The sequence below is a fragment of the Lissotriton vulgaris genome, chromosome 1_1 (genome assembly GCF_964263255.1).
Source record: "Lissotriton vulgaris chromosome 1_1, aLisVul1.2, whole genome shotgun sequence".
Taxonomy (NCBI): Eukaryota; Metazoa; Chordata; class Amphibia; order Caudata; family Salamandridae; genus Lissotriton; species Lissotriton vulgaris.
Genome location: NC_141685.1, coordinates 1,707,493,288 through 1,707,518,870, shown reverse-complemented (window position 1 = coordinate 1,707,518,870; position 25,583 = coordinate 1,707,493,288). Strand labels below are relative to the sequence as shown.

Sequence of the window (25,583 nt, the reverse complement as noted above, 5' to 3'; positions counted from 1 at the left end):
TGCAACAAACAAAAGTTGAATCCTACGTGAAAGAGTGGAATATTTTCGATTGTAAACAGCAAGGGTTATGCAGGGATAAATCTGATTTACAATGTCATTCTGCATACCTAGCACTAAATATATACTTTTGAACAAACCATTGACAGTACACATTTGTTTTGACACAGGATACAACAACAAGGTCGACGCGTTTCAGACCAGACCCTTTGTCCGGTTCTCATCAGGACCAAAAGGAAATCTTAATTTTCAACACTGTGCTTCAGTCAGTTCAAAAGAAGCGTGTATTTCTATAAGCCAGTCTGTCACGAATGGCAAGTGGAGGGGGTGGCTTGTCAAACAAGACAATTGATGCCTGGGCTGTCCAATACCAAAGGGCGGACGCCACACTGGATGTCTGGGATTTGTAGTTTCAATTACGGCTTCAGGGCGAGGTAAAGCTGTCCTGGCGTTGTTTACGAATCAGCTGGAGGAGCACGGCCTGCGCCTCACTTCCAGAGCGGGTCTGCACACTCAGACCGGCAGCGCGGAAGGAACTTTCATTTCCCCTTCGAATGGAGGTTCACTCTCCTGCAGCGGCGAAGTCTGACGGGACGCGAGCACCAACCGGAAGCCCTCATGTCACACTGGCATGGAGGGCTGTTATGGCTCTGACTAGGTTACCCTCGATCTGGTCCGACTGTGTCCTATAGACCTGAATACTTGAAGGTGGAGGGGGCTACTGGTATTGTATAATTTCCAAACTGTATGTGAGATGGATGTTGGGAGTCCCGGAAAAAATAAGCTATCGACTTCTCTGGGTTTATGGCCAGTCCTGACAGCTTTTCAAAAATGGCCAAAATGTCAGGTAGAGAGGCATTATCCGCTGTCGGATCTCGTAAATATAACAGTATATCATCTGCATAGATTGATATTAGGTGGTGCGTCCCAGCAATCGGAATTCCGAGCTGATCCGCTGATTGTCTAAGGGCCAGTGCTAGGGGCTCTACTGCGAGTACAAATAATAATGGGGATAGCAGGCATCCCTGCTTGGTGCCCCTATGAATAGGGTATGGGCCGGAAATGAAACGGCCAGTGCGTGCTCTAGCCGTGGGGGATGTATATAATAAACGGACCCACTTGAGGAATATGTCTGGAAATCCAAATCGTTGTAGTGTCATGAACATAAAATCCCAGGAGAGGGAGTCAAAGGCCTGCTTAAGGTCCAATGCTATGCATCCTGCAGCTTGATATTCTCGAGGGGTGGCCTGCGTTACAGAGTGTAGACGTCTGGTATTAAGTGAAGTGCTGCGATTCGGTAAAAGCCCACATTGGTCCTCATGTATCAGCCTCTTAGGATGTGGTTGTATACGATTAGCTAGGGCTTTACTTAGAATTTTATACTCAGTGGACAGTAAGGAGAGGGGCCTATAATTAGAGAGCTCTAAATTGTCTCGGCCTGGCTTAGGTATCGAAGTGACCAGGGCCTGCATAGTAGATTCTGGAAGATGACCAGCTTCAAATGCCACCTTATAGACAGACTCCAGGGTGGGTACCAAGGTCTCTGAGTAAGTCTGGTAAAACTCCACTGGGAGACCGTCTATCCCAGGGGTTTTGTTGCGATTCAATCCCTTAATAGCAGCACTGAGTAATAGGACCTTTTTTACTGACTCAGGGATCACTAGAAAAGGGAGGTCCTGCAGGAATGCTGCCATGGAATGACCGTCTGCCGGGTCGGGGGGTTCATATAACATTGTCAGATGTTCATAAAAGATAGTGTTGATTTCTCTTTGCGTGTGAACTATCTGTCCTGCCCGGGTGCGGATACTGGTTAGGACAGGGGGGGTCTGGTTTATCCCTAACCAAGCGGGCCAGTAGCGTACCCGATCTATCTGCGTCAGTGTATTTCCGTTACAGGAATGTGTTATGGTCAACGGTCAGTAATGTTTCCAATGTATCTGCATGATTTATGTGGGCATCTTGTAACTCCCCTCGTTTTTCCGGATTAGCTAACACTTCCTGTTCCAGCATGTTCAAGCGCTGTTCTATAGTTTTTAACCGTTGGTGTGTCTCCTCTCTGACCCCCAACTACCTGGCCGATCGATGCTCCCCGTACTACCTCTTTCAGGGAATCCCAGTAAATCAGGTTGGAGGAGGCTGTGTTCCAGTTTTCAGTCAAGTAATTAGTGATACAGTTAGAGAGGGTTGTGCAAAACGGGCCATCCTACAGCCGTTGTGGATTCCGTTTCCAAGTAGGAACAGGCCATCCTCCAGTAGTTGTGGATTCAGTTTCCAAGTAGGAACAGGAGGGGTACTAGACCCCATCCTACTGTGAATTCTAGGGGGTTGTGGTCAGAGAATGTTTTTGCTAAATAAGTGGAGTGGGGTATTCTATCAATGATGGTCCGGGAGCAAAGGAGCCTGTCAATTCTAGTGTGTAAACAGTGTACAGGAGAATAGAAGGAATACTCTCTATGAGCCCGGTGTAGGTGTCGCCATGCATCAGGGAGTATCCAACAATCTGTCCATGTAGTTAAGGAATCGGCCAGTTTACTGGCGTTGGTACCTTGGAGGGGGTGGGGGGAGATCTATCTAGGGCCGTACTCAAGACGGCATTCCAGTCTCCACCCAAGATCCAGGGTATGCCATCCCAGTCGGCCAGCACTGCACCCAATCTGCGCAGATTGGTCCTGGTGAAAGTTAGGTGCATAAATGCTGCCCAGGATCCATAAAGAGCCGTCCAGAGTGCCCTTCACCAAGACGTATCTGCCCTGATCGTCAACTCTTCTGTCTAGCTCCAGGATTGTGCCCCTATGTCGTATCCAAATGGTCGCCCCGTAGTGAAGGCGGAGTAGTTGGTAGAGTAAATGTGACCCACTCCATTTTTTACGCATTTTTTGTGCTTCAGAATCGGTTAGGTGTGATTTTCGGAGGAATGCTATTTGTGCCTTACGTTGAAGAAGGTATGCATGAATATGATGCCTGTTTTGGACGGCCCCTAGGCCACGTACGTTCCATGTGTCGAAATTGTACATCCCTGTGGTACTAACTTTCCCTGACATGTCTGTGTGAGTAAAAAGGAAGTCTGCCTGTGAAGACAGTATGAACCAAGCCCAACAAGGGTCCCCCCCCCCCCCAAATCCAACAATTTTAACTAACCATGGCGCAGCCTCGGAACCTTGCTGTGCCCAAAAATAAGTGTAGAAATAGCACATAACAAATAACGGTGCATACGCAAACAGGGAGGTGGCTATCCTCAGTAAGGGTCGTGGTTACCATCAGATCTAGAACCCGACGGCTCTACGGATCCCCATTCGGGGGGGTGTAAAGTATGCTCAGTGCCCCTGGGGTGAATTGTGCCCATCCGCCACCGACGGATTGGTGTAGCGTTTCTTCAGAGACACATTCAGGGTAGAGTAAAACAAAGGAGAAGGACAGTACATTTCCTACACCTGGCGAAACTTAGTCTATATCTCTAAACTTTACCGTTTGTATCATCTACAGTGCTATACAAGTCATAGCAGGGTAACAATAGCTTGGGAGACCAATGCCAACAAAAGGATATAACAGCTCCAGAGGCGTAGAGTTCTTGGTAATGGTAAACAGTGAGGTTGTTACGTTCTCCACAGGTTCCACATGTTCAGCGCCAGTGGTCAGTTGTCAAGCACGTCATCAGCTGTTCCAGGTGTGATGGAGGGGAAGAGAGTGATACTATGGTCGGAATCCAAATCAATCAATGAACGGAGATTGGAGCCGCAGGCAGGGCCCAGCACTGCATATGTAACGCCCTGTAGACTTTTCGCCGGCACCCAGCCTCACTCATAGCCCCCAGCGGGGCCGAATGTGTAGCCCAGCTCCAGTCAGAGTCTTTGGCAGGCGGGAAGCAGTTGGCACCATGGGGCCCCGCGGCCTCCATACTCTTCGTGGTCGTCCCCGCTGCCCCGTACTAGTGTGCCGCCGCCATTTTTTACTGCGTACTCCTGGGCGGCTGCGAGCCAGGCCAGCAAGGCCACAGCACCCTCGGAGCCTCTGCTGGGTCTCCGCCTCCCAAGGGCCGCCTCCGGACGAACAGGGACCTCCGCGGACCGCGACTAAGGGTGCGGCAGCTATCGGTCACAGTCGCAGAGTCAAGGGGGGCATTCCACACCGCAGCGCCAATTACGTCATGTTCGGGCACCGCCTCCACTCCAGGCCCCGGTCTCCAGTGGCGGCGAACGGCGCGTAGGCCCCAGATTGTGATCGCGGCTTCAGGAAGGTTTTTCAGCGCCGCTCCAAGTACGTCTCCCCTCCGCGGGAGCTTTGGTGACCAGATACTCACATCCCCAGGTTAGTAGCCGCCGATATCTCGAGGCATAAAGGATGATTCCCCCCCGGGAGGGTCCGGAGCACAATCAAGCTGCAACTGCCATCTTAGACGGCTAGCCACGCCCCCGGCGGTACCTTGTTTAATATGTTTTTCGACAGTGATGCTACCTTTGAAGGGTAGTGACAATAGTAATATTTCAAACGGAATTGTGCAACAGGAAAATGTTCAGATTAAAATGATATTCCAGATGGTGCATCTCAAAATACCAAATGTATTTCTTATTTTCTGCTTTATGATTGTAATATATTCTCATGACATATAAATATACAACTCATCCAGCCAACGCGTTTAGTTAAAAAAAGATTCTTGAACTTCCTCAGGGCTCTCAATTGTTGTTCAAAATCAATTGTAAGCTTTAGGCTCAAGAAAACTTCCAAAGGGTTCAATAAAGACCCAATCCTCTTGAGCTTGTATATTAGGTTTCCTTACAGTAATCCATGTTCAATTGGAGGAAATTGTACCCAGTTTTTCGAATGCACAGAAATGGGGAATGTGCTCCCTTCCGATAAGCCTGCCCTTCACCTGTACCATGGATTTTCTGCTTTTAACTTTTCTCAGTCGATGCTTCACGCAAAAACGTTCCTTGACACAGCATTACTTCCTTCCTTCATGCCACAGTATGAGCATCTCGATTCTCGCTCCCAGTCCACCTCTGCAAAGAATCCTAGGGTCGAGAAGGAGCACTTTGGGATGTTCCTGAACGCTTCCCGGCTCTCTCTTTACCTCACAAGGCTCGCCTGTTCTCAATGGCAAGGCCTTACTATTGATTTCAAGCAATAATTGAAAGCCTTGAGGAAGTTCAAGAATTTTTTTTGAACGAAGCATGTTGGTTGGATGATTTGTCTATTTACGTCTTCTTAATATATTAAGAAGAAAATAAGAAATACATTTGCTATTTTTAGATACACCGTCTGCAATATCATTTGAATCTGCACATTTTCCTGGTGCACCATTCTATTTGAAGTGTTAGTTCCTATCTGCGGAGCAGCTGTACCCATCAACTGCAGTTACAGGAATTGCAGTGCACAGGACCATGATTTGTTTTAACGTGGAATGAGGTGCAGGATATAAGGTCCCCCGTTCTTTCTTTGAAGTTAGTGGCAATAGTGGCAGATATTTCAGAGCATAAAATGTTATCTGCTAGTAGCATCATGTGAGTTCTGTATATCTGAAGGATGCGCTAATGCAGGGTCAGATTTACTGACTCAGGGATCACTAGAAAAGGGAGGTTCTGCAGGAATGCTGCCATGGAATGACCGTCTGCCGGGTCGGGGGGTTCATATAACATTGTCAGATGTTCATAAAAGATAGTGTTGATTTCTCTTTGCGTGTGAACTATCTGTCCTGCCCGGGTGCGGATACTGGTTAGGACAGGGGGGTCTGGTTTATCCCTAACCAAGCGGGCCAGTAGCGTACCCGATCTATCTGCGTCAGTGTATTTCCGTTACAGGAATGTGTTATGGTCAACGGTCAGTAATGTTTCCAATGTATCTGCATGATTTATGTGGGCATCTTGTAACTCCCCTCGTTTTTCCGGATTAGCTAACACTTCCTGTTCCAGCATGTTCAAGCGCTGTTCTATAGTTTTTAACCGTTGGTGTGTCGCCTGTCTGACCCCAACTACCTGGCCGATCGATGCTCCCCGTACTACCTCTTTCAGGGCATCCCAGTAAATCAGGTTGGAGGAGGCTGTGTTCCAGTTTTCAGTCAAGTAATTAGTGATACAGTTAGAGAGGGTCGTGCAAAACGGGCCATCCTACAGCCGTTGTGGATTCCGTTTCAAAGTAGGAACAGGCCATCCTCCAGTAGTTGTGGATTCAGTTTCCAAGTAGGAACAGGAGGGGTACTAGACCCCATCCTACTGTGAATTCTAGGGGGTTGTGGTCAGAGAATGTTTTTGCTAAATAAGTGGAGTGGGGTATTCTATCAATGATGGCCCGGGAGCAAAGGAGCCTGTCAATTCTAGTGTGTAAACCGTGTACAGGAGAATAGAAGGAATACTCTCTATGAGCCCGGTGTAGGTGTCGCCATGCATCAGGGAGTATCCAACAATCTGTCCATGTAGTTAGGAAATCGGCCAGTTTACTGGCGTTGGTACCTTGGAGGGGGTGGGGGGAGATCTATCTAGGGCCATACTCAGGACTGCATTCCAGTCTCCACCCAAGATCCAGGGTATGCCATCCCAGTCGGCCAGCACTGCACCCAATCTGCGCAGACTGGTCCTGGTCAAAGTTAGGTGCATAAATGCTGCCCAGGATCAATAAAGAGCCGTCCAGAGTGCCCTTCACCAAGACGTATCTGCCCTGATCGTCAACTCTTCTGTCTAGCTCCAAGATTGTGCCCCTATGTCGTATCCAAATGGTCGCCCCGTAGTGAAGGCGGAGTAGTTGGTAGAGTAAATGTGACCCCCTCCATTTTTTACGCATTTTTTTTGCTTCAGAATCGGTTAGGTGTGATTCTTGGAGGAATGCTATTTGTGCCTTACGTTGAAGAAGGTATGCATGAATATGATGCCTGTTTCGGACGGCCCCTAGGCCACGTACGTTCCATGTGTCGAAATTGTACATCCCTGTGGTACTAACTTTCCCTGACATGTCTGTGTGAGTAAAAAGGAAGTCTGCCTGTGCAGACTGTATGAACCAAGCCCGACCAGGAGTCTCCCCCCCCCCCCACATCCAACAATTTTAACTAACCATGGCGCAGCCTCGGAACCTTGCTGTGCCCAAAAATAAGTGTAGAAATAGCACATAACAAATAACGGTGCATACGCAAACAGGGAGGTGGCTATCCTCAGTAAGGGTTGTGGTTACCATCAGATCTAGAACCCAACGGCTCTACGGATCCCCATTCGGGGGGATGTAAAGTATGCTCAGTGCCTCTGGGGTGAATTGTGCCCATCCGCCACCGACGGATTGGTGTAGCGTTTCTTCAGAGACACATTCAGGGTAGAGTAAAACAAAGGAGAAGGACAGTACATTGCCTACACCTGGCGAAACTTAGTCTATATCTCTAAACTTTACCGTTTGTATCATCTACAGTGCTATACAAGTCATAGCAGGGTAACAATAGCTTGGGAGACCAATGCCAACAAAAGGATATAACAGCTCCAGAGGCGTAGAGTTCTTGGTAATCGTAAACAGTGATGTTGTTACGTTCTCCACAGGATCCACATGTTCAGCGCCAGTGGTCAGTTGTCAAGCATGTCATCAGCTGTTCCAGGTGTGATGGAGGGGAAGAGAGTGATACTATGGTCGGAATCCGAATCAATCAATGAACGGAGATTGGAGCCGCAGGCAGGGCCCAGCACTGCATATGTAACGCCCTGTAGACTTTTCGCCGGCACCCGGCCTCACTCATAGCCCCCAGCGGGGCCAAATGTGTAGCCCAGCTCCAGTCAGAGTCTTTGGCAGGCGGGAAGCAGTTGGCACCATGGGGCCCCGCGGCCTCCATACTCTTCGTGGTCATCCCCGCTGCCCCGTACTAGTGTGCCGCCGCCATTTTTTACTGCATACACCTGGGCGGCTGCGAGCCAGGCAAGCAAGGCCACAGCACCCTCGGAGCCTCTGCTGGGTCTCCGCCTCCCAAGGGCCGCCTCCGGACGAACAGGGACCTCCGCGGACCGCGACTAAGGGGGCGGCAGCTATCGGTCACAGTCGCAGAGTCAAGGGGGGCATTCCACACCGCAGCGCCAATTACGTCATGTTCGGGCACCGCCTCCACTCCAGGCCCCGGTCTCCAGTGGCAGCGAACGGTACGTAGGCCCCAGATTGTGATCGCGGCTTCAGGCAGGTTTTTCAGCGCCGCTCCAAGTACGTCTCCCCTCCGCGGGAGCTTTGGTGACCAGATACTCACATCCCCAGGTTAGTAGCCGCCGATATCTCGGGGCATAAAGGATGATTCCCCCCCGGGAGGGTCCGGAGCACAATCAAGCTGCAACTGCCATCTTAGACGGCTAGCCACGCCCCCGGCGGTACCTTGTTTAATATGTTTTTCGACAGTGATGCTACCTTTGAAGGGTAGTGACAATAGTAATATTTCAAACGGAATTGTGCAACAGGAAAATGTTCAGATTAAAATGATATTCCAGATGGTGCATCTCAAAATACCAAATGTATTTCTTATTTTCTTCTTTATGATTGTAATATATTCTCATGACCTATAACTATACAACTCATCCAGCCAACGCGTTTAGTTAAAAAAAGATTCTTGAACTTCCTCAGGGCTCTCAATTATTGTTCAAAATCAATTGTAAGCTTTGGGCTCAAGAAAACTTCCAAAGGGTTCAATAAAGACCCAATCCTCTTAAGCTTGTATATTAGGTTTCCTTACAGTAATCCATGTTCAATTGGAGGAAATTGTACCCAGTTTTTCGAATGCACAGAAATGGGGAATGTGCTCCCTTCCGATAAGCCTGCCCTTCACCTGTACCATGGATTTTCTGCTTCTAACTTTTCTCAGTCGATGCTTCACGCAAAAACGTTCCTTGACACAGCATTACTTCCTTCCTTCATGCCACGGTATGAGCATCTTGATTCTCGCTCCCAGTCCACCTCTGCAAAGAATCCTAGGGTCGAGAAGGAGCACTTTGGGATGTTCCTGAACGCTTCCCGGCTCTCTCTTTACCTCACAAGGCTCGCCTGTTCTCAATGGCAAGGCCTTACTATTGATTTCAAGCAATAATTGAAAGCCCTGAGGAAGTTCAAGAATTTTTTTTGAACGAAACATGTTGGTTGGACGATTTGTCTATTTACGTCTTCTTAATATATTAAGAAGAAAATAAGAAATACATTTGCTATTTTTAGATACACCGTCTGCAATATCATTTGAATCTGCACATTTTCCTGGTGCACCATTCTATTTGAAATGTTAGTTCCTATCTGCGGAGCAGCTGTACCCATCAACTGCAGTTACAGGAATTGCAGTGCACAGGACCATGATTTGTTTTAACGTGGAATGAGGTGCAGGATCTAAGGTCCCCCGTTCTTTCTTTGAAGTTAGTGGCAATAGTGGCAGATATTTCAGAGCATAAAATGTTATCTGCTAGTAGCATCATGTGAGTTCTGTATATCTGAAGCATGCGCTAATGCAAGGTCAGATTCAAAGTATATGCGAAGTACAGACAGAGCTTCTTTTAGCTAAATCATTTACTCTCTGGAGACTGGTTTTCGTAAGAACACGGCGTGTAAACACTTTAGAGTCAATCCGTGCATCACACTTCCTACTTAATGTTGGATGCGCCCATTTCCCGAGAGATTTTACTTTTTAGAAGTGTTAGTCTATGGGGCACAGAAGACTTCCAACACTCTGCACCACTCCATTACTCTCTTTGCCAATCTAAGCTACCCTACTCGACTCCTCTCCTGTACAACATGGCTAAAGACACTGGCATAGACGAGACCTATTGGCGTTGACAAGGCTGGTTAACAAAATATTTGCATTAGCTCTTTGGACCATCCACTAGATGGCAGAATGATGTAAATAAATACACAATCCAAGCAGAGCAATTGTTTTACACAAAAGTGACACCCTTGAAAAAGTGTTTAGAGATCTCTTCCAAAAACAACCAACCAAAAAAACGATACTTTATTGTTCAAATGGAAAAACACAAACGCGATGGAAACATTTTAGAATATATCTGCAAGTTCTTCTCTACATACCAGAAAAAAAAAACATTTATCTTTTTAACAAAATAATTAACTAATTCAAATCATGTGCTTGTGTATCAACATTAATAAAATATAGTCATTAGAGTGTTAAGTGAGCCCATATGAATAAACAGGGAAATACTGTGCTGAAATGGACACATTCAGCCTCCTAAGAAATCATACCATGCAACACCTGTTGGTAGAAAATTTTCCTACGACTTCCCAAAATGTTCATTCTTTTGTAGTATATTTTCGCTCTTTTCGAGAGAAGAGACACCTGAAAAATCCAACTCTCAATTGTAGGGTTGAAATTTGATTTACACTTTTAAAATCTGTTTTGGACCACAATAAGAGTTTGAATAGCTCACTTCTTATCACATGTAAACTTATTCACAACCACAAGAAATTATGATGCATTATATTACCCCACATACAAATTACTTTGACAGTTTAATAACATGTTCTTAAAGGTTCCAGGTCCAATTTCACAAATTTAGCAGGTGTCTGAATTAAAAGCTAATGATATCCATCTTAACTGATGACCTGTGCACTCAATCATATTCTTTGCTGTCCTGTTAGAGCGCATGAGACCAGCTAATCCTACCTAATCTAGACTCACCAGTCTTTACAGTGGCTATTTAGTACATGAAGTAATTCAGTCTTTGCTAATCTTAATAATTTACTCTGCTGATCACTACTGAAATTGCATTTAAATTACACAAGATGTCTGCACGCAAATCTGTATCAGACACCGGCAGAATGGATACTTTCGATTATAAGGCCCTCATATGCACATCCAGTCAAGGTACTAAAATGTCTCAAAAACTCAAATGTTAAACCTTTTACCACCCCATTCCAAGTTTAAAATAGGGCTGTCAAAGAGCAATCCCTGCATGCATTTTACACTGGCAACACAAGAAATTCCTAGAACCCGCTACTCAAGGGAAATGCAATATCATCATGATCACGGTTACTGATTATACTGCATTAGTCCGCAGAAGTAGAAAGGAATATTCGCTCAGTTTACAACCGTATGAATAAGGTTTTCAAATAAATACTGTCGCCAACTCTAACAAAAACAATCTTAGGCTTCCTAATTATTGTCTCAGGAGTAACACTGGTGCACAAGGACATTGCCGTTAACGAAAATGTTGAACCTCACAGGGAAGACAAAGGTAATCTCTCGACCAGAGCCTCGCTGGAAAAAGGCCGAAGTTCCAATATGAATACATGATGGAACGTGTTAGGACTCCAAATTGCAACTTTTAAATTAGTTCCTACTGAGACATACTTTGCACCAACTGATTAAAGACTCTTTCACTAGGTGAGGTCCTTTTCAACACACCAATAATAGACCTATTTAGATAATAAAAATGGCTAAATTTTTTAATTCATCCCAACTCTTGAACTGTACATCAGCAGATGGTCTGATACCCAAGGCATTATCTGTTTTTTTCATAATTCAAATAGATTTACTCATTATCATCACCTTAAATCTAGTAGGTGCTCCATCACCTTAAATCTAGTAGGTGCTCGGAGAGGGATGCATGGTTGATTGTGAAGCTCTGCCATCATAGCACACATAAGTGTTGTGTGCTTACTGATGCTAAACAGTGCCACAATCATATTTTCTGTAATAACGGTTCAAGATATCCATACTTGTGGCCCATTTGTTTTTAATGGATGTTTTCGCAAACTTAGCATTTTTATGAGAAATGCTCACTTTATTTCAAGGTGATAAGTAAATTAAAGATTTATAATCTCACACACCACAATACCACAATTCCACATTTTGAACGAGTAGAAAGCTAGAATTGAAACAGAGATTGCCACATTCATCAACACAGCCATTTAAGTGGCACTCCGAACTGGGTAGACTTAGTTTATGTTCTGTAGATCCTACCCTCCTTGACACTTGTTCACCGACGTCGGAAGTGGTTGTCCCAAGCTCCACAAGGTGCATGTTATATATGCACCAGACCAAGACTGGGATGCACTCCGACAGGAAAATGTCACTGTCATTGTTTGTGTTAAACTACTTTGACTTCCTTGTTCCTTCCATTTGGTCGGAGATAAAAGGACATGGTAGAACCCCCAATTCCCCTGCAAATATTCACACTTAAAATCACACGTTGAAATCAATTAAATGTAACATATCATGTAGTTAATTGTTAATCCCATAATGAGATTCATTGGGTTAACTGAGTGATCAATGGACTAGTTTCATCTTTCTAAGAGAGAGACACGCTGACGAATTGGAGCATCAAAGTTAAGGAGACTACATCTGGGTCAGATGATTTTGTTTAATTCCCCAGACTTCTAGTGGAGCAATGTCCATTCTCATTGCTTAAAATGTGCAGTTCAGAGACACTAAATTTAAGAACAGAAGAGTTGTTTTTTGTTAGTAGCAGGATGGATTGCTAAAAACGTTTACTGTATTGTTATATCGATTTTCCTGAAGTCAACTCATTAGTTGCTCATATGCTAGATAAATGCTGTCCCCACCAAAGGAAACAACCTAAACCTACCAATATTTAAATGTTGTTCTGAATTCATCAAAGGGTGGGTGAACTATTGTGTTGGAGCAAGGGATCAAACTCTTGGACTCTTATGTGAAGAATATCTTCATTACTTTACATTTTATTCAACCTCCCACAAATTATGTTTGTGCCTGCACTTGTGGTTCCTTCCAATAGAATTATGACAAAGGGTATTAGACTTGAACCCAAACACCATTTGAGTACAATACAGAGGCCACAGTGAAATTGGTCAGAAATTGATAACTTAGATGACAATACACAATTTGGAGGATATAACATCAATATGGATTCAGACATCAAAATAGAACTAGGAAAAAGGAGTATTAGAATGGGTAATAGCATCAGCCTATTAGAAGTTCTAAAAAAAACTGGTGCAAGGAAATTCTTGATTGAGTAGAGATTACTAAAATCCTTAAAGTCGGCTGGTTTTCTGATGTATTTTTGGGTAAATGATCGTCATCACTCACTTCAATGTAATCCCCAATTTGATAAGAAAAATAAATGCTAAATTCATGTCAACAGACACTTCATTCTGATGGCCGTTGGACAAGGGGTGAAAATCAGAACAACAATCATAACACACATGAAGTTTAAGGGGCCAGAAAGCACCTCAAAGAATTCCATGTGCTAATCTTGGGTTCATTAATTACTTTGGGATTCATCTTGAGGTAATTAATTACGTGTCCCTAGATATAATTCTGTTGTTGCATATTCATTGGCAGCTCTCTGGGAGAAAAATGTGAATCACAGCCAAACAACCAACATTGGATTTGTGAATGCTGAGCTCCTCAAAGTAACTGCTCCAAAAGATCACTCTTGAGTACAGCAGACAGAAAGATGGCCTGTTTTATTCAACCAACAAATTAGGAGTAGAATACAACTGTACCTATATCACAGAAAACAAAGTGGGTCAAGCTGGGGGCTGGAGGTGTTAGGGAAACTACCTTAAGGAAAATCACCTACATTGGCTCTGGAGAATTGTTGCAGATGGCGATTTGTCAGCATAACTACAATTACAACAATGGTATTGGTCGACCTCTGACACTTCTGTATGGTACTGTCCAGACTTTCTGTTTGGTGCTCAAATGTCAGTCCCCTAGTGTCAGTGGAAATGGTGACAAAAGCTGACAAAGGATGAATTTCACTTACTGGTGTTGAGAACAAGGAAGCAGAAGTGAAAACACAAGTGGACAGTCAAAGCAGAATTCAAAGGTATTGAATGATTGAGATCGATACAGGTGAACTGGAAACGTATCGCAAAGCATAAAAGTCAGAGAATATTTGTCTTTGAAGATGAAGAACAGTTCATAAAACATCCAATTCAATAAACTAGAATGATCCCAATGGCATAACACCAACTTTTCAGAAGTAAGGTATGCTCACGGTTTCACAAGCAAACTGCAACATACTCAATTTATCTTCCAAATCAGTGTGACGGTGAGATACAAGTATGCAGGAAAGTAATAAACTGAAAATGGGATGTATAATAAAGTAAAAACAAGAAATGGCAGTCAAAATGTCTAGACGGACTGGAAGATTTGGAAGAAGCGACAGACAAGCTAGGCGGTACAAGGGCAGGTGGGTAATTGAAGGGGAGAAAAAAGCACAAGGGAGAGAGCAAGAAAAACACATACATTCCACAGAAGTGCTAAACGCTGAAGAAAAAAGTAGTTTATTGTGCATGAGCAATGGAAGAAAACAAGTCATCTAACCAAAAGGATGGTAAAGCTATTGATCAATAGACAGAAGAAGAGAAAGGAAACCCGTAGAATAAAAAGCAAGCAAATGAGAGTTACGAGAAAGCGAAACAATAGTAAGAAATAGACCGACACAAAGACCAACGTAAGCGCTACTACTTTACACAATAGGTCTTTGGCAACTGGCAGCTCTCACTGTCTGTATGCAAGACTCATAAGCTTGGGAATACCCGTTCAAAACATACCTTCTTGAGAAGAGACGATAGGTGGCATGTAGTCCGGAATGTACTCTTTCCTCTCTTCTGCATCTTTGCTTCCGGGCTGGGGAAACTGAAGAACATTATTCTTACTGACAGGAAAATAAGGTATCTGATGCGGAAATGTGACAGGCTCAATGTTGTGGATATAATCTTCCAGCTCATGAAGGTTAACTCCCATCAGCTTAAAAGCCTGACCTACATCGTCCAAGAGCGGATCTGTACGCCCATCTGAAAGAAGACAAAATAATTATTTAGAAAGAACTTGCTCAAAGCAAAAAAGTTAAATCAAGACATTAACAATATAATTTTGGAGCGAGCCTTAATGTCTTTCCAACTACTACTTGTGAATACGTTTTCCTAAAACTATGTAATATACTATTCAATAGTATACATTGTATATCAAAATTGAAATACAAGGAAAAAGTAGTGATGAAATGAGTAACACTTGTGCGCTGTGGGGATGAGCTCAGAACATTTAACATGCTGCCTTCAAAATTGAAATCCCACAGTTAACAGGTCATCTCACACAGATCCCCACAACTATTGTGTGTGTTCCATCATTCGACTACCTTGTGGGTGGTAGAGAAAGCACTTTTTTATGCTTAGTGTTCAATTCCTTACCTAACAAGCTTTGTTCGGCAACCCTCCTTTAAAAACACACCAGTCCAAAACTCTAACAAAGGCTTTGCAGGCATTGCTCCCTGGAAGCGATTGAGCCTTGTGTGCAGTTGTTCACCAGATGCATGAGTTGTCTGTCAAAGTGATGTGTAGTGAGAACAGTACCATAAGAAATAATAGGGAGTTCACACTCACTAGCCTATTGCATTGTTCGTGTAGATCTTACATGGCTGGAAGCAGACAGCATTTCATTAATAACACCATACATACCATAGGTACATGAAATTTTGGTACACTAACCTAACAACTAATAATATTGAACATATGCATAGCAGTTTAAAACCATACAGGCCTGGTCAAGGGCCTCACATAGGATAAAAAGGTCTTGTGTTAGGTAATAAGCAAGGTAACTGGAATTATGTAGCAGGAGAGACCTAAATAATGCGGCAGGGGTGGGTGAATTATGCAGCAAGAAAAAGAAAATTATGCAACATTATGCGGCACATTTTGGGTAAGTATTACTTGATTATTGTGTCATTTTTAAACGTGTTAACAATGTCTGGGCATTAGTTGCAACTGATTAGTACCAGTTTAACACCCAAACTCAGCAACCTTTACAAAGTGCCTTCCATTTCGTGGCAACAGGTGTTGATATGTTTGTAGTAACTTTTGAACCGTTTGAGCTAGAAACAAATTTTCTTTTGTTAAATTGTGCAGCTTATGCAGCAGATGATGGGTTAACTGGTAAGTGTGGCAAATCTGTAATTGCCGCACAATCGCATTATTCCAGTGGTGGCTCCTGCTATAAGTCACAGATCAGAGATGACATTGAGCTCACACAAAAGAAATAATGGTGTTCATATTAGGATGCCTCACAAACCAGAGTTCCGGTCACTTGAAATAATGCTCAGTTAAACATCAAAGTTATTTTATTCTCCAGTGGCATTGGTGGGAAGAAAAAATCCGATTCATACTTTCCCAGACCTTATCTGGAAAATTCACTAAGACATAGGTGGGTAACTGTACTTCAGACCTTAGTCTCCAGTCCTCACACTCTGCAGTGTTTGACACGTTATAGCCAATAATAGGCAGTGCCACTGGAATTATGCGATCGTGCAGCTGCAGCAATAATCGAATAGTTATTGGTTTGCTGCATTTGTCACAATCAATCTATTGCATATTCTGAAAATTTTAACAAGATACAATTTTTTTTCTAGTTTGTTACAGTTAAAAAGTTACTAAAAATGCAGTGACGTGCTGCTGAATAGTGGATGGCCCTTTGCCAAGGTTGACTTTCATCCTTCTGTTGCTTACTGCTAAATTTGAGTGTTAAACTGCTACTAATGGGGAATAACCTGCGCACAGTGTTCAGCGTAAAAATAACAAAATAATTGAGTAATAGTGTAACAAAATGTACTGCACTACACTGCATAATTACCCTTTTTGTGCCAAAATGTAGTCAAGATTGCCGCATAATGTGTTCTCTGCTGCAGAATTCCAGTGGCCCTGGAAAAAAGTCAACAGTACAATTCATGCAACCTCTTTTTTTGTTCAGAATCACCTCTAAGTATCCTGAGTGTAAAACACCCACAAGCTGGTGTCTAAGAAGCACTAGAAAGACCAGGATTTCTCCACTGAGAATGGAAAAGTTGGAATGTTTTAAGTAGGGTTGCATGCCACTCAACAGCAACCATTACCATGTCCAACCCCTTCCTCACAATCCCCATGAGCTCGGGTAAAACGTCACTATACACTGTCTCTTTTCCCCACTCGTCCCCCATACAAGGCATTGCCCAGATCATCAATTATAAAAATCAAACATTCAAATCTTCTTATAGAATAACTTTTTTTTTAACATAATATTTTATTCAAAAGACAGCAAAGTCAATAAATCAGTCACATATAGAAAGCATAAATCTGAATCTAGTTGCATCGTAGTCACATTAATAACATGAGAAGCATTTGAAGAATATGGTCCAGTCCGGGACATTGCCAGTTCAAGCGTTGGAGAGTCACACAGTTCACCCCGGAACTTATTCCAGTGTCCCTATTTCCTATCCCATTTCGTGGGGCAACCTCTAATTTTGTACACAGTTTTTTCAGCAAGCATGCAGCGATCCAGCTCAGCTACCCAGCCCACCAAAAGAGGTCTCTCCGGGGAGCCCCACTTCATAGCAATGGAGCGTTTGCCCAACAGGAAGGCTAGCGCCGCCCACTGTAATTCTAATTCGTTCAGGTCTGTGGCCCCCCATATATTAAGGACACTCTCTTTTGGGGATAGTGGAATAGGCTTGCCCAAAGAAGCCCTCATTTTACGTAAGACTCCCTTCCAAAATTGTTGCACCTTCGGGCAGTCCCACAGAATGTGATAGAAGGTGCCCGGCTGGCCACACCCTCTGAGGCTTAGTGTGTCAGGGCGCCTGCCAATTTTAGCTAGTGTGAGAGCAGACATGTAGGCTCGATGTAGGACTTTCAGTTGGATTAGTCGGAATCTATGGTTGATGGCCGACTCCCTAGGAGACATTAAAGCCGCCCGCCATGCCTCCTCTTCTAGAAGCCCCAGGTCTTCCTCCCATTTATTTCGTAGGGGTCAGAAGGTGTCGGGGAGGTTGTTACAAAGCTTACGATAGGTAGGGATATGGCCTTTTCGGGGAGAGGTTCTGACAGTAGTCTATTCTCCAGGGGGGTACGGAAGTGAGGTCGGGGATGGCATTGGGAAGGGCATGTTTGATTTGTAGATATCGAAAGTGTTCTGTTGGCGCAAGGGAGTATTTGGATTGCAGGTCTGCAAAAGTCAGTAACTTGCCCCTGTATACTAAGTCGCCCACTGTGGAAATCCCAATCGTGTCCCATTTATCGAAACCCTGAAGAAAACAGAGGGAACCCAACTGCTGCGCCGACCACAGAGGGGTCGCTTCAGTGATTTTATGCGATCATCCCAAACACTTGTTGGTCTTATGCCATATCGCAATTGTGTGTGCCATGGGCCCAACATACCTTTTCCTGGTTAGTTTACTATACAGGGCCCCCAGGTAGCCCTCCCGCCTGGTTTGAACCTTGTCAAGGAGATAGGCCGGATTCTGGGGGGAGCCGTGAATCCAGTGATTGATGGGCACTAGTTGCGACGACCAGTAGTAGAGACGCAAGTTGAGCAAGGCTATACCCTCGTCATACCAGCCCTGGGTGGGTTTATGAAGGGCTATGTGGGCTGCCCCGCCGTCCCATAACAGTTGACGTATGACACTCTCAACGGCGTCAAAGTAGGAGTCTGGGATTGGAAAGGGACAGTTTTGCAGGGCGTATAAGAAACGCGGGAGTGCTAGCATTTTAAATAGAGCAGCTCTACCAGGAAGCGATAGTGGAAGAGAGCGCCAGTGTGCTACGTCCCTGTGGAGCCTTCGCAGAGGGCCCATTAAATTCCGGTCTAGGAACACCACCGGGTCCGGCGTGATGAAGATACCTAGGTACCTGAAACCATCCGGGGCCGCGTAATGGTAAACCCCTTAGGCAGCTTGGGCGGGGGACCATGCAGCACATAAAGTGTGGATTTGGACCAATTAATCAAGTAGCCCGAGTATTTCCCAAAGTTCGTGAGGACATGGAAGAGACTTAATTGAAGATCGGGGGGAAGCTACATATACCAGGATGTCATCGGCATAGAGAGAAATTTTGTCTAGTATCTCATCATTCCATTGGAGGCCTCTAATAGACACGTCTGTGCGAACCCAGTAGGCCAAGGGTTCCAGAGTGAGGGCAAATAGTAATGGCGATAAGAGGCAACCTTGTCGGGTCCCCCTGTGGAGTCGGAATTGTCGAGATGTGTGGTTATTGACCCCCACCTGACCCGATAGGTCGGTATAAAGAAGTCACACCCATTGGATAAATTTAGGTCCGAAGTCAAATCTACGAAGAACCTCAAAAAGATAGGACCATTCGATCGAGTCAAACGCCATTGTGGCGTCTAGGGATAAAATGGCGGCATTGTGTTGCATGGTAGACTGCCGACTTAAGACGTTATTGACTCGTCCCAGGTTGAGGGCCGTATTGCGGCCCGGTAGGAAGCCTGATTGATCATCATGGATTAGGGTGGGAAGCACGAGGAGCAGGCGGGCCGCCAGTAGCTTGGCCAGGACCTTGGCCTCTGCACTGATGAGAGAGATCGGTCTATAGGAACCGCAATCAGCGGGTGGTTTATTAGGCTTAAGGATAACTGCTATGGAGGCTAGCCTTTGGGCAGGAGGCAGGATACCTCTATCTCGACTCTCTTCAAACATGTTCTTCAGATGGGGGACCGTTTCTAGAGCCATAGCTTTCAAGAACTCAATGGGGACACCATTTGGACCCATGGCCTTGCCAGAATTTACGCTAAAGACTGCCGTGGTGAGCTCGTCTTCAGTTATGTCGGCATCCAGAGTCCCTTTGTCGGACTCCGAGAGGGTGGGTAAGCGCATTTCCTCCAACAAATTCCTGGATTCTTCGGAGGAGTAGTACGCCCTCGCTGTGTAGACTGTTTCCAGGTGATCAGCAAAGGCATCCGCGATGGCCTGCGGATCTACGATCCTGGACCCGTCCGATCTCACTATGGAAGAGACCCACCTGGATCCCTGTTCCCGTCGCTCCAGCCACGCCAGCATCTTTCCTGCAGTATCTCCGTGCTCGTATATACGGTGTCTAGTGAGGAGTAAGCGGGCCTGTGCCTTCTCTTGAGCCAAGGATTTATGTACAAGCTGTTAGGGTACTGAGGCGGTGTGCTGTCTCGACCAAGGGGGCTGAATTATGCGACGTTTCAAGACTAAGGAGGTCAGACTCCGCCTGATAAATCTGTTTGTCGTGTTTACGTAGGTATCCCATTTTCAGTGCTAGTGCCTCACCCTTGATAACCGCTAGGTATGCCTCCCAGAGTGTGACTGCGGACCTCACTGAACCGACATTTTCTTCAAAATAGTGTCCTGTCTGTTCTATCAGGCTGTCTTTTATGTCAGGTATCTGGAGGAGCCAGGGATTAATAATTATGGGACCTCGGGTGAAGGGGCGATGATACATAAGTTCTACTGTAATAGGAGAATGGTCTGAGATACCTCGGGGAAGGCCCTTAGGTCGTGTGAAGAAATCTAAGTCTGTTGCGGGGCAGAGAAAATAGTCGATACGGGACATACTTTTGTGCGCGTTAGAGTAGTGTGTTAAATAAGGCGTGTCAGGGTAGTAATGCCAACAGATATCTTCGAGTCCCATTGCCTGGACGAAGTCTGAAAGGATAGTGCTATGCCTGTGTGAGGTACGCTTGGGGTGACAATCTAGGTCGTCGTTCATCGTCATGTTTAAGTCCCCCCCCTATGAGAAGAGTACCGGTAGGCAGGCCTAGTAGTCGGGGGCCTAGCTCCCTAAGAGAGTCTCGGCCTAGGGTCTTATAGATTACCTTTTAATGACAGTTATCGTCAAAATCATTTATATTTTTTAGTTATCACCCCTTGTATTTGCTCAACCTCAAAACCGCACTTGAGGAGTTCGGTGCCTAACCCCACCAGCCTAACCATAGATCTGGCTGGTTCCACCTTGGATCACCCCAAGATGAATTTAAATGGCTTGTGGCATTACAAAGTCACTTTTGTACGATTTGAATGTCTCTGTTGTCCACTTGTAAACTAGCCTTTCCTTCTTTCTTACAGCCTACTGGTGCTCCTGTACATTCAGATTGCCTGAAGCAAATGCTACCACATATGCTCATTGTCTTCCTACTTCAGGTAAAGTTCAGCACTAAAACCGTAGTCACCTGTGTCAAAACTTTACAACTTACAACCAGGCATAAATGAATGCCCTCAAATCAATGCAGAATTGCATCTCTTGAATTCTTATATAGACAACTAAAAGGATAACCAAGACTCAGCTGGATCAATCATTCCTTGAGCCTATAGTTGCTCCTAAGTGTGTGTTTTATCAGAACAACAAGCTACTCAATGTTAACGTTTAAGGCCCGACACAAGTCGGCATCAATTAACTCGACCCGGGCAGCTGCAATAAACGCACTAACATGGTAATCCCACAGTTTGCAGTTTTGCAGGAGTTTATCAATGTTTATATCTTGACACTCGTGAGGGCTATTTCCCTTTCAGTGGCGTTTTCTCAGTTAATTTAGGTTTAAACATAAAACAGGAAAGCCTATGCATTATTTGCATCAATTAACTTACCCTGGCAGTCACAATAATTGCACTTACATGGCAATTCCACAAGTTGGAACTACAAATGGATACCATGCTGATCATTGCCACAGCAATAGCAGAGATAGCAATAGCAGAGATGGCAATAGCAGAGATGGCAGTACAAATAAGCAGGCGAGAAGCAGAGCAGTATACTCATATACATTCTTGCCACTGTCTTCCAATCGCTGACATACGTAGCTCATTGCATGGGGAGTTTTCCTGGTTAGTCAATGATCTAAAGAGCATCCAGGCCCTTTCAGTCCTACCTACCCCGAGTGAGCCAGCTATCCAACAAGAGAGCACTGCCAACCAACAAAGCATCTTGGACAATATCTTAATAAATGGAGAGGAAAACCCAAGGAGAACAAGGCCCCCATGTACAGTGGCAGAAGGAACAGGAGTACAAAACATATCCATTGGTCAATAAAACTATACTTGGATGCAGGCCATGTGCCCCTCCATTGAGGACTATAGTAAAACAAGCATTTGCAATGCAATAGGTCTCGCATTAGGAAAGTTTGAGCTATTGGTCTTGTAAATGACACATTTTTTATTTAAGTGTTGGTTTTGAAAATAGCAAAATGAATAGCTTTGTCATTTACAATGCCAATACTTTTATCTTTTGCAAATGTGACACCTATAGCATTTGTAATGCAACATGTTTTGTATTTACGTGACTTAGATGTATTGATATTACAAATAATAATGGCTTTTCATTTTTTTAAATAATAAATACTTAAATAAAACTTATTGTAATTTATAATGGCAATAGCTTAAACTTTTGTCAATAACTTTTGTGAAGATTATGTTCAGTGTATTTTATTGTGACGAAAATCCAAGAACAGAAGTGAAATATTAACATCTTTTTGTGACATTTGTAATAAAGCTTTAAACATTGAGAGAACATATTTGAACCAGTTGTTGTTGAATGGTTTCACAGATTGATACTGTGGTGGCGCTGAGTGATGTTGTGGTGTGATGTTGTGGCATTCAGTGCTGCTGATGTAGCGCATAGTGATGTGGTGTGCCCCTGAGTGATGCTGTGGTGGTGCCATAGATAGAGTGAGGGCGATAGAGTGAGGGCGATAGAGTGAGGGCGATAGAGTGAGGGCGATAGAGTGAGGGCGATAGAGTGAGGGCGATAGAGTGAGGGCGATAGAGTGAGGGCGATAGAGTGAGGGCGATAGAGTGAGGGCGATAGAGTGAGGGCGATAGAGTGAGGGCGATAGAGTGAGGGCGATAGAGTGAGGGCGATAGAGTGAGGGCGATAGAGTGAGGGCGATAGAGTGAGGGCGATAGAGTGAGGGCGATAGAGTGAGGGCGATAGAGTGAGGGCGATAGAGTGAGGGCGATAGAGTGAGGGCGATAGAGTGAGGGCGATAGAGTGAGGGCGATAGAGTGAGGGCGATAGAGTGAGGGCGATAGAGTGAGGGCGATAGAGTGAGGGCGATAGAGTGAGGGCGATAGAGTGAGGGCGATAGAGTGAGGGCGATAGAGTGAGGGCGATAGAGTGAGGGCGATAGAGTGAGGGCGATAGAGTGAGGGCGATAGAGTGAGGGCGATAGAGTGAGGGCGATAGAGTGAGGGCGATAGAGTGAGGGCGATAGAGTGAGGGCGATAGAGTGAGGGCGATAGAGTGAGGGCGATAGAGTGAGGGCGATAGAGTGAGGGCGATAGAGTGAGGGCGATAGAGTGAGGGCGATAGAGTGAGGGCGATAGAGTGAGGGCGATAGAGTGAGGGCGATAGAGTGAGGGCGATAGAGTGAGGGCGATAGAGTGAGGGCGATAGAGTGAGGGCGATAGAGTGAGGGCGATAGAGTGAGGGCGATAGAGTGAGGGCGATAGAGTGAGGGCGATAGAGTGAGGGCGATAGAGTGAGGGCGATAGAGTGAGGGCGATAGAGTGAGGGCGATAGATAGAGTGAGGGCGATAGATAGAGTGAGGGCGATAGATAGAGTGAGGGCGATAGATAGAGTGAGGGCGATAGATAGAGTGAGGCCGATAGATAGAGTGAGGGCGATAGATAGAGTGAGGGCGATAGATAGAGTGAGGGCGATAGAGTGAGGGCGATAGAGTGAGGGCGATAGAGTGAGGGCGATAGAGTGAGGGCGATAGAGTGAGGGCGATAGAGTGAGGGCGATAGAGTGAGGGCGATAGAGTGAGGGCGATAGAGTGAGGGCGATAGAGTGAGGGCGATAGAGTGAGGGCGATAGAGTGAGGGCGATAGATAGAGTGAGGGCGATAGATAGAGTGAGGGCGATAGATAGAGTGAGGGCGATAGATAGAGTGAGGGCGATAGATAGAGTGAGGGCGATAGATAGAGTGAGGGCGATAGATAGAGTGAGGCCGATAGATAGAGTGAGGGCGATAGATAGAGTGAGGGCGATAGATAGAGTGAGGGCGATAGATAGAGTGAGGGCGATAGATAGAGTGAGGGCGATAGATAGATAGAGTGAGGGCGATAGATAGATAGAGTGAGGGCGATAGATAGATAGAGTGAGGGCGATAGATAGATAGAGTTAGGGCGATAGAGTGAGGGTGATAGATAGAGTGAGGGCGATAGATAGAGTGAGGCCGATAGATAGAGTGAGGGCGATAGATAGAGTGAGGGCGATAGATAGAGTGAGGGCGATAGATAGAGTGAGGGCGATAGATAGAGTGAGGGCGATAGATAGAGTGAGGGCGATAGATAGATAGAGTGAGGGCGATAGATAGATAGAGTGAGGGCGATAGATAGATAGAGTGAGGGCGATAGATAGATAGAGTTAGGGCGATAGAGTGAGGGTGATAGATAGAGTGAGGGTGATAGATAGAGTGAGGGAGATAGATGTGTGTGGTTGTGTGTGTGGTTGTGTGTGTGTGTGTGGTTGTGTGTGTGGTTGTGTGTGTGGTTGTGTGTGTGGTTGTGTGTGTGGTTGTGTGTGTGTGTGTGGTTGTGTGTGTGTGTGTGGTTGTGTGTGTGTGTGTGGTTGTGTGTGTGTGTGTGGTTGTGTGTGTGTGTGTGGTTGTGTGTGTGTGGTTGTGTGTGTGTGTGTGGTTGTGTGTGTGTGTGGTTGTGTGTGTGTGATTGTGTGTCTGTGGTTGTGTGTCTGTGGTTGTGTGTCTGTGGTTGTGTGTCTGTGGTTGTGTGTCTGTGGTTGTGTGTCTGTGGTTGTGTGTCTGTGGTTGTGTGTCTGTGGTTGTGTGTCTGTGGTTGTGTGTCTGTGGTTGTGTGTCTGTGGTTGTGTGTCTGTGGTTGTGTGTCTGTGGTTGTGTGTCTGTGGTTGTGTGTCTGTGGTTGTGTGTCTGTGGTTGTGTGTCTGTGGTTGTGTGTCTGTGGTTGTGTGTCTGTGGTTGTGTGTCTGTGGTTGTGTGTCTGTGGTTGTGTGTCTGTGGTTGTGTGTCTGTGGTTGTGTGTCTGTGGTTGTGTGTCTGTGGTTGTGTGTCTGTGGTTGTATGTGTGTGGTTGTATGTGTGGTTGTATGTGTGTGGTTGTGTGGTTGTGTGTGTGTGGTTGTGTGTCTGTGGTTGTGTGTCTGTGGTTGTGTGTGTGGTTGTATGTGTGGTTGTATGTGTGGTTGTATGTGTGTGGTTGTGTGGTTGTGTGTGTGTGTGTTTGTGTGTGTGTGTGTGTCTTTGTGTGTGTGCGGATACAGAAGGATGTATGTGGAAGAGAGCAGCACATCAGCACAGGAAAAGAGAACAGGGAGTTAGAGAAGGATGCGGTGGAAGGGAACAGCGGATCAGCACGGGAGAAGAGAACAGGGAGTTGGAGAAGGGGGCGGCGTGGAAGAGAGCAGCAGATCAGCATGGGAGAACAGAAAAGGGAGTTAAAGAAGAAGGCGGTGGAAGAGAGCAGCAGATTAGCGCAGGAGAAGAGAACAGGAAGTTAGAGAAGGAGGTGGATGGAAGATAGCAGAAAGATCATCACAGGAGAAGAGAACAGGGAGTTAGAGAATGAGGCGTGTGGAAGACAACTGCAGATCAGCACAGGTGAAGAAAACAGGGAGTTAAGGAAGGAAGCGGGTGGAAGAGAGCAGCATAACAGCACAGCAGAAGATAACATGGAGTTAAAGAAGTAGGCGGAAGAGAACAGCAGATCAGCACAGGAGAAGAGAAGCGAACAGGGAGTTAAAGAAGGAGGCAGTGGAAGAGAACAGCAGTTCAGCACAAGAGAAGAGACCAGGGAGTTAAAGAAGGAGGTGAGGTGGATGAGAGCAGCAGATCAGCACAGCAAAAGAGAACAGGGAGTTAAAGAAGGAGGCGGGTGGAAGAGAGCAGCAGATTAGCACAGGAGAAGAGAAC

General features: G+C 45.4%; 1 protein-coding gene across 1 annotated transcript in view; it reads right to left on the bottom strand.

Annotated features, from left to right (window-relative positions):
* TAF3 (TATA-box binding protein associated factor 3) overlaps positions 1–25,583 on the bottom strand; it is a 650,271-nt gene that overhangs the window by 496,144 nt on the left and 128,544 nt on the right. Inside the window, exon 2 of the mRNA XM_086918964.1 lies at positions 14,470–14,712. Within this exon, the coding sequence (XP_086775090.1) occupies positions 14,470–14,712 (243 nt within the window). The remainder of the gene's footprint in view (positions 1–14,469; positions 14,713–25,583) is intronic.